The sequence below is a fragment of the Mustela lutreola genome, chromosome 5 (assembly GCF_030435805.1).
Source record: "Mustela lutreola isolate mMusLut2 chromosome 5, mMusLut2.pri, whole genome shotgun sequence".
Lineage (NCBI taxonomy): Eukaryota > Metazoa > Chordata > Mammalia > Carnivora > Mustelidae > Mustela > Mustela lutreola.
Window position 1 is genome coordinate 84,946,743 of NC_081294.1, and position 9,977 is coordinate 84,956,719.

General features: G+C 39.0%; 1 protein-coding gene across 1 annotated transcript; it reads left to right on the forward strand.

Moving 5' to 3' along the window:
- Window positions 1-958: 958 nt before the first annotated feature.
- Window positions 959-4,577, forward strand: SCGB3A2 (secretoglobin family 3A member 2). Its single transcript, XM_059174986.1, has 3 exons — window positions 959-1,118; window positions 3,845-4,044; window positions 4,437-4,577. Exons 1-3 carry the CDS (start codon window positions 1,064-1,066, stop codon window positions 4,458-4,460), a joined length of 279 nt encoding a protein of 92 aa, XP_059030969.1. The 5' UTR covers window positions 959-1,063; the 3' UTR covers window positions 4,461-4,577.
- The last annotated feature ends 5,400 nt before the right edge of the window (window positions 4,578-9,977 follow it).

Sequence of the window (9,977 nt, forward strand, 5' to 3'; positions counted from 1 at the left end):
TTATTTATGTAGATAGGGTCTTGAAAAAAAAATTTTTTTCCCTCAGGATTACACACTCACGTTTTAGATGAGGAAACCAATACTATAGATTTAAAAAGTTTAATCCAGCGTGCCTGAGTGGCTCAATGGGTCAAAGCCTCTGCCTTCGGCTCAGCTAATGATCTTGGGGTCTTGGGATCGAACCCCACATCGGGATCCCTGCTCATTGGGGAGCCTGCTTTCCTCTCTCTCTGCCTACCTCTCTGCCTACTTTCCTCTCTCTCTGCCTACCTCTCTCCCTGTTAAATAAATAAATAAATAAAATCTTTTAAAAAATAAAAATAAAACGTTTAATCCAAGATTACACCAAGAGTAAATATTGAATCCTATGTTTTTACAAAGGCATTTTTAGTTTTAGCTCCTATAACATATTATTCTATATGAGAACAGAAGGCACATTGTAGGGATTCTCAAACTAATTGGGAGATACTAGGAAAAAATAAGAGGTCTTGCCATGGCAGATCTGTGAGTGGGGATGGGGTGGGCAGAGGAAAATTCTAGAGGCCTTAAATGCAATGAGGCTGAGTCTGTATATACTGTAGCTGATGGGACCTACTGATTCCTTCCACGACTAGGTAGCTTATCAGTAATATGATTCTGCAAACTTTGAATAGAAAGCTGGAGGAAAACAACATTTGCTCCTTTTAATCCTAATATAAAACTTCCCCTTCCTTTCAAGATTCTTTCAAGACAAGAACTCTTAGAGCTCTCTGTTCCCACTGGCTTCTCTGTACAAGGAAGGGCTTTTATGAGAGGTCCTTGAGAATGCTTCAAGTTAGGGCCTTGTTTCTTGTGGGAATACGAGGGAAAGTGGAAAAACCTCCAATTTGTTTAATGAGGAAACATGATCTTCATGCTCTTCTCTAGGGTGAGTCAAGTGGTAGTGACTGAAATTAGGTTATGACTGGGCTATAAATATGTGTCTGTGCAGAAATCGTATAGTAACTGGGGCCCTAGCTCAGTGGATTCAGTGCATTTTGCGATTCAATTTTAAACTCCAGGCATATCCTACAGAAACCCTGTCATGAAGCTAGTAACTGTGTTTCTGCTGGTGACCATCAGCATTTGCAGTTACTCTGGTAAGTGGCCTGAACACACGTCTCTGCTTTTCTATTAATACTAATGTAATCAGTAAGCCTTGGCTTCCAGGGGAGTATGGTGGAGGGAATTTTAGAATCACAGAATGGAAAGGTCGGAAGGGATTTCATATGCAGCAATCCCTACCCCAGCCTACAAAGCTCTAACCCTGTAGAAGCCCTATCCTTAGTGAATCCTACCTAAGAAGTTAGCCAACTCACACTAATTGTCAACATTCTCGAACATTTTCCTTTTATTTCTTAATCTTGAGTCAAAATCTCACTTTGTAACTTCTTTCTTTTGAAACCATGTGGAATCATTCTTCCTATCCTCTGTAATCAGTTGCCAGGTTGTTTCTCCTGAGACATAGCTACATTTATCATTCACACAGTCAATGGATAGTTGCTGAACAACTACACCTGTTGGGCACTTGGATAAGTAGTGGAAGATTTAGATATGAATCAGACACAGAGATGGTTTACAAGGGGCATGTAGTCTGACAGGGGAGATAAGACTTGTTCACACAGAAGGACTACAATGAGAGACTAATGCACGGAGATGTATATAGCCAGCGCTCTGTGGGAGAACTGGGGGGCCTACAGTTCAATTTCTAGTTGAGGCATAGAAGTTGGATTCTTGGAGGAGAATGGGAACTGCTGTGTTCTTTTTGAAGGGAGTCATTTTAACCTCAGCAAAATACATTTGGATGCATCTGCAAAAGGCACTGTGATAGCCACTGTACATTCAAAGAACAGAAAGCCTTGAAGGTCTTCCCCTGGAAGTATATAGGTTTATACAGAGAAGACCGTCACCAACGCCTTTAAATTAAGTAGGGAGATTAATCATGAGAAAATTGGTGCTGCTCACACCCACACTGGCAACTTGAGTTTGTGCTTTTTACTGAATTTTTGGACCAATTTGTAACTTCACCGGTTTTGGCTATTTTGTTTTATTTAGTAACTAGCATCAAATATCTACATATGGGGGTGGAAACAGAAAGCTGGGTGGAAGGAAATAAATATCCCTTTTATGGGAGAGAATTTTGGAGGGACAATAGGTGGTAGGAGAGAAAGAGAAGATAGGTGCACAGGCTTCACTTCACTTTATTTGAATGGGGAAATGGAAAGGATTCCAAAGGAAAATGAACTATGGCAGGGTCTTACTAGGAAGATGTGTGTTCTTTTTTTTTTTTTTTTTCTTAAAGATTTTATTTATTTATTTGAGAGAGGAACAAAGAGAGTGGGAGAGAGAGCACAAGCAGGGTGAGGGGAAGAGGGAGAAGCAGATTCCTGACTGAGCAGGGAGCCTGACATGGAGCTTAATCCCCAGACTCCGGGATAATGACCCAGGCAGAAGGCAGACACTTAATGCACTGAGCCACCCAGGCATCCTGGAAGATGTGCATTCTTACATGTGTGCTTATGAATGTGTGTGTTTACATATCTGCACATGTGTTTTGTTAAAATGTATACTGTATATATTTTTCTCATTCTCTACACTCTACCTCCTATTCATCTTCTATATGAAAATTATCTTTCTAAAGACAAAGATAGAAAAATTCAGTTGTCTGTAGAAAAGCCTTGATACCTCCCCATTGCCCACAGGGAAAAAAGTCTCAAATACATTAATATAGCATTCCAAGCTCTGAAAATGTGACCTCACCTGGGTTTTGCTGCCTTACCTCCTTTCCCCACCTCAGCATACCTTACTGCAGTTTTACACTCCATCTGCTCTGGAAGGCTCTCCAGGCAGTGTGCATACTTTCATCCTCACATTTCAGTGCCCTTGTTAATTTTGTTCCTTTTTACAGTGCACCTCCCCTCCCCTTTACCTTGTGACTCTTGATTCTGCTTCAAGACACGGCTCCAGCAACATCTTTCTGTGAGGATTGCTCCAACACTCTACCACATTAGAACTGGTCATCTCTTCTCTTAGGTTTCCATGGAGCTTTATCCATGATGTGAGCATAGCACACGTCACATTGTGGCATATACAGGTCTTTATTATCTACTAGATTGTGTAAGTTCTCTGAATGGAATATCTTTGTTTTATTCATCTATGTATCTGCACTAGCCACTACAGAGCTGGGGTTCATTTATGTTTCTAGCATTCAGTTGAATTGGTTGGGAGCAGTTTCCTGGGCTGTATTTGGTTGGGTTCATGCATGTCCCCAAGTGAAGATTCTTTATGGAATCTACTTTTTGGCCTCAAAGCCATGGACTGTGGAGATAGCCACATGCAAAGTACATTCCTGTTCAGTGAACCACCAATATCTACTGAGTGCTTCCTACATGCCAGGGTCTATTCTAGGCATGAGGTGCAGGAGTGAATAAAACATAAACTTCTTGTTCTCATGGAGCCTGCATACTAGTGAGAGGTTGAAGGCAAGAAATAAATAAGTGAGATTTACTGTTTTAAGTAATGGTAAGAAAAAATAGAGGAAGTTAAAGGATAATGGATGATACTACTTTAGATACCTTTCTGTGGATGTAGCATTTGAGGAGAGACATGTAGCTAACTGAAGAAAGAAACTCCTAAGGAGACAGAACAGCAGATGCAAAGGCCCTGAGGCCCTCATCAATCAAGTGACATTTCATCGAAACAAGTGACATTTCATCAAATCAAGTGAGACTGAAACAGAGCTGTTTATGGATACAGTGGAAAGTAGGACAGTCATAGACAGGAGTCAGATGTGTTTATTTCACTCAGTTTCCCTTTTGCTCTGCAGCTACTGCCTTCCTCATCAACAGTTTGCCAGATGCTGTCAACAAATTACCTTTACCTGTGGACAACATTCTCCCTTTTTTGGATCCATTAAAGCTTCTTCTGAAAACTCTGGGCATTTCTGTTGAGCACCTTGTGGAAGGGCTAAGAAAGTGTGTGAATGAGCTGGGACCAGAGGCCTCTGAGGCAGTGAAGAAACTGCTGGTAACTATAGGTTGTGGGCTTATTTGACAATGGGCAGAGCTTAGCCACCTAAACATCTGCCCTCCCCCCGCCCCTGCTTTCCCCCTTACCCTGTTCTCACTTGTGGACATGTATTTCCCTGGATTTCCTTTACAACGTTTGCATGTCTAGGAATCTCAAGGAAGGTGCAACATCTACACTTCTAGAAGGGATTTTTTTTTTAATGAAAGAGACCTATGTTCTGATTGTCACTTTGCATTTCTCAGCTTGGTAATTCTAGTTGGGACTTAACCATTTGGGCCTCCATTTCCACATCAGTAAAATGGTGGCCAGATAGGTTGGTGACTATTTTTGGAAACATGCTAAGCACATGTAAGCCACATTATTTTTATTCTTATCCTTCTGCCTTTCAGGAGGCGCTGTCGCATTTGGTGTGATGTCAGCACAAAACAGCCGCAGAGGGGAAGGGGAATGGTGTTCTCCTCCAGGGCTAGAATTCCTTCCATCCTAAAATGTAGTGACCCCTGAAAAGAATGAATAAAGCAATGAATAGATTTTGTTTTGTCCTGTGTTTATTTCTGGATGTTCTGTTCAGAGGGGCCCAGAAGATAATTTTCCCCTTGGGTCATAAATTCCAGAGAGCTTCTTGTTATCAAGAGAACACACATTTTCCTCCCTCTCTGCTTGATTCTAAGTTAAACATCATAATTTTCTTCAACTGCTCTTTGACAGTATTTCTGTGCCTCTCAGGCTCCTATTCTCTCACTTCTAAAGAATTTTTAAAATATAAAAATGAAAATATTTGTAAATCTGTATTCAATATGGGGTTAATATCCAAAATGTATAAGGAGCTCATATAGCTCAATAGCAAAAACCAAAACAAGGTGAAACAGGTAATCTAATTTAAAAATGGGCAAAAGAACCTGAGTAGATATTTTTCCAAAGCAAATACACAGATGTCAAACAGGTATATGGAAAAATACACAGCATCACTATTCATCAAGGAAATGTAAATCAAAATCACAATATCACCTCACACGTGTTAGAAAGGCAATTATCAAAAAATAAGAAAAAACAGGTGCTGACAAGAACACGGAGAAAAGGTAACCCTTGTGCCCTGTTGGTGGGATGGAAACTGGTGCAGCCACTCTGGAAAACAGTATGCATATTCCTCAAAAAATGAAAAATAGAAATACCATATGATCTAGCAATCTACTTTGGGGTATATATCCCAAGATATCACTATCTTGAAAAGATATGTATACCCCCATGTTCACTGTAACATTGTTTGTAAAAGCCTGGACATGGAAACAATTTAAGTGTCTATTCATGAATTAATGGATAAAGAAATATAATACACACACACACACACACACACACACACACAGTGGAATATTATTCAGCCTAAAAGGAGAAAATCCTGCCATTTAAAACCATATAGATCAATCTTGAGAGCATTATGCTAAGTGAGATAAGTCAGGCAGAGAAAGTATTTGTCTCATTTACATGTGGAATCCAAAAAAAAAAGGAACTCAGAGAAACAGTAGTTTGATGGTTGCCACGGGCAGAAGGTGGTGGGGGAAATAGGTGAAGGTTGTCAAAGGATACAAATTTGCAGTTATTAAAGCAATACTTTCTGGGGATGATAAGGAGCAGTATGGTGACTGTAGTTAATAATACTGTATCATGGGCTTGTGAGTTGCTAAGAGAGTATATCTTAAAAATTTTTACTCCAAAAAAATAGTAAATATGTGAGTGATAGATGTGTTAACTAACCTAATTCTTACAATCATTTTGTACTATACGTGTATATCAAATGATCACGTTTATACCTTAAACCTACTTACAATATATGTCAGTTTTATCTCAGTAAAAAAAAAAAAGAAGAAATTGGAACAATCTCTGGAAAATGCAAAAGGTGGTTCGTCTGAATACATTGTAGGGAGTAAGATGAATGTTCAGTATTTTGTAGGTGTTCACTAATGAAGTTATTTCTATTATTAAAGGTTCTTTGTGTTGTATGTAGACATATTCTGGCTATTAAAATAGGAAGCAATAAAAAAAAAAAAAGATTTGTTGAAACACTGCTGTTGCTTTCAGAGTGCTTAGGAAAGGCTAGATGCTGGCCAGCTTTTGAGAACCCAGTAGCAGAAATACCGAGATCCTTTATTCTAGGGCACTGCCATAATTATCATCATGCTTCATGATTTCAGTCTGTTCCTACTGGCCACATAAATAATTCTGGGAGAATCTTTCTGGCTCAGGTGGATCAGGTTATACAGGAGTTTGATCCTCTGTGACCAAGTTGGCAAGTACCGTAACAATGGCCACTGGGCCCCGCCTCTGTAATGGGTCCTTTTCCAGACTCTCCCATCCCTGACACTCTCCTATTCTATAAGAATGATGAAGACTCTCTGGAACTGTAGTAAGTTTGTTTTTTTGAAACATGGTTGGTTTTTAATTTACCTAGCCCAGGAGAGTGGACTCAGATGTATTTGAAAGACTTTCCAAAAAGAATATATGAAGCTTTTAACTGTGAAACTTCATACATTTTTGTGGGTGAAGGGTTTGTTCTTTGGAGTCAGGTTCAAATTCCCTTTCTTTCTTTTCCTAGTTCTTTGACTTTGGACACATTACTTTATCTGGGCTGTAGCTTCCTTATTTTGAACCATTCTTTGGATGGCTAATAATAACTTCTGTATATTTTATATTTGTTGGCATTAAATATGCCCCGGAAAGTTACTACTACTACCAATAAAAATCTCAGTTACCTAGGATATGTGACCCCAAGGAGACATATTTATTCTGACTTCTAGAGGCAAGAATGCAAAGTCAGGGTGTTTAAAGTAAGTTGTGTTTGGTTGAGCCAGGTCCTGAATTCTGAGAACTTGCTTGGAGCTGCTTTTGGGGCCTCTGTTCTGGAGGACTCAGGAAGCAGAACTGGAAAAGCAGGATTGGCTGCCCTTGGGTTATTCTGGAGCCTTGCGGGTGTGTCCTTAGAAACACAAGCCAGATAGAGGGAAACAATTACCAACTAGAGAAGGTTTAAGGATTTAAGAAAAATACAAAGAATTTTTAATCTTTAACATTTTAATGCCTTTGCACTTTAAAATGTGAGATGATTTATAATAAATCAACTATAATAATATTTGATGAAAAGAGCAACAACAACACAAATGAACATGCAAGGTATATGTGGCAAGAATCAGTGACAAGGATGAGGGAAGGAGGTACATAGGTTAAACTCAGGGATAAAATGAGTCATCAGTTTTACTCTGAGTTTCTGTAGACAGGAAAAAAGAACAGACCATGCTTCATAAATCTTAAAATGAGAAAAGAAGAAGGAGTTTTTAGGGAAGGCAGGTTTTTTCTTTCTCTAAATTCAGGAAGAATCTTCTCCCATAAGGTATCATGGAGTGGATGGTGAGTAATGTCATGCCCGACTGCAGTTTTGCTCATCAGCAGCATGAGGATTTCCTGTTAAATGTGTTTATCCCCACCCCCCACAACACCCCAGAATGTGTTTATTCCCAGGTTCCTCTCTTGGAATTTCTGACTCAGCAACTCTATAAACATGTCATCTAGTGGGTCCATAGTAATTTTTTCTTAATTCAAAATATGTAATTAGAAATTAGAAATTCATGAAGTGCTTTCCCAATTTTTACTTCTTTGATCAAAAAAATATTTTTTTAAAAGATTTTTATTTATTTATTTGACAGAGAGAAAGATCACAACTAGACAGAGAGAGAGAGAGAGAGGAGGAAGCAGGCTCCCTGCTAAGCAGAAAGCGGGGGCTCTATCCCAGGACCCTGGGATCATGACCTGAGCCAAAGGTAGAGGCTTAACCCACTGAGCCACCCAGGTGCCCCAGATCAAAATTTTTTTAATACAAGAAAAGAAATTCATATCTTAAGAGGTCTAGTGACTTAAGACACTAGGGGATTTGAATCCCTGTGATATATTTCAAGTGATGCTGGACAATAGGAAAAAAGATTTTAAGTCTGTTAATATAAGGTAATTGTACTACTGTGATTGAGCAGAGGTTGGGAGGGTCTCAGATTAATTAAGTGTCCAGCTGTTGGATCAGTTGCTTTTGAGACCTTGCCCCTCTCTGTAAATCATCTGAGAATGTGTGCTGAAGTTCACCTTCTTTGTAAAACCCTTTTAGTTCCCACCCTTTTCTGCAGATATGTCTCTTACCTCCTTTCTTCAAGGCATGTCCAAGGCACTTCCATACATAACTCTATCATTTCCCTACACAGTCCTGGGGTTCACTACTAAGTGACAGCCTAGATTATCACCTTCTCAGTGGCTGGACATCATTATTTATCTTGAGAGTACTGGCAGAATCTGACCCATAGTAGGTATAGAGTAAATAAGCAATAAATGGGTATGTTAGAAAGGGACATATGTTATAGGAGAAAGATGGGATATCTAGATATCTGTTTATCTGTCTGTCTTAATTTAGGAAATACTGAGAACTTTGGCCACATTTTATGTACTGAAGAAATAAGCACTGCTGTGAGTTATTTAATTCTAAGGTGGTGACTTGCTTTTGATTTGATGCAGCAATCATCATATATGTGCAGCCTTTAAAGCTACTTATTAAATGCACAGTCACCAGGGTTTAAAAGAGATAACGCCTGATCAAACCATTCAAAATTTAATCTTTGCCTTAGAGGCTTCCTTCTCTCTAGCCCAGTTTTTTTTAATATCCCTAAATTGAGCCATTCCTTCCTGTCAATAAGAGCATCTACAATTGGTTCATGAATCTATTCAAAGCTTTTTTTAGATTTAGTTTAAAAAAAAAAAAGAATTCTGGCATTAAGATCTTGAACAATGAAGTTTCCAAGAGTTTTAACATTAATAAGGAGTAAAGTGAACCTCCACAAGGTCACATAACCAATAGCAGACAAGTTAGAATTTGAACTTCTTTCTTCTCTGTCTTTCGGTCTTTCTACCCCTTCATGACACCTTCTCTGTTGGACCACCTCGTACACTGATTTGTTAGTATAGCACTCTAAGGCTCAGGGTGTGGCTACCAATGGGTGGAGGCATGTACCAGTAGCCTGAATGAACCAGCTAAAGTTTGGGACACTGGCAACAAGAGGTGAGCTGTTCTTGGAGAAGATGGAAATGGAAAATGGAAACATAAGTGAATACTTTTAGAAGCTTAGCTGGCTTTGGGGTGAGAATCAGATGTGTGTATGGGTTGGGCATTTCTTGATTTCAAAGCCCAAAACTGATTTCTGTCCTTAGAAGCTTATGGAAAAGAGTAGGCTAAGTTCCTGGGTAATATGATAGTAATTTGCTAAGCTTATCTTAATAACACCCAGGGTATAAAGTGAAGACTGTAGGGAAAAGGAGCCTTCTTAGATCAGATATGAAATAGAAGTTAGGAAAGGTCATGCTTCCTGAAGATGCATATAAGGTAACTAAATTAACCAAAGGGGTAGTGTTTTGTTTCCTTGGGCATCTGGAAGGCATGTGTAAGATCATATAGCTAACTCACTTTTTTCAACTGCCTCCTTCTACACTGTTCTTTGTTCTCCACTTGCACTGCTGCTTACGGGTAGAATGCACACCCTGGGATCAGGCTGCCTGAGTTCAAATCCTTTCCTCTTCTCTGACTAACTTGGCCATGTTAGTAACTTGGTCACATTCCTTACTTATAAGATTAAAAAAGAAGAATATCCTTTTCTCATAGTGATGTTAGAATGAAATTAGGTACTACATATATAGAACTTAGCTTAATGCTTAAAACAGAGTATGTACTCAGTTCATGCTAGCTGCTGATACAATAATTACATTCACAGCTATAACATTTCTGTTTTTATATTTCAATATCCATTCCCAGGAGAGACTAGAATAAGGAAATAGTGGCTGTTTCTGAGCACTCAAACTATATTGTTTGTAATTGTGCCTTATTTGTGATTTTGCTTTCCACAGTTCCA

Coding starts and splice junctions, on each gene's coding strand:
- SCGB3A2 (XM_059174986.1), top strand. CDS start 1,064: ATGAAGCTAGTAACTGTGTTTCTGCTGGTGACCATCAGCATTTGCAGT. Junction 1,119..3,844: donor CAGCATTTGCAGTTACTCTG/GTAAGTGGCCTG, acceptor TTTGCTCTGCAG/CTACTGCCTTCCTCATCAAC. Junction 4,045..4,436: donor AGGCAGTGAAGAAACTGCTG/GTAACTATAGGT, acceptor TCTGCCTTTCAG/GAGGCGCTGTCGCATTTGGT.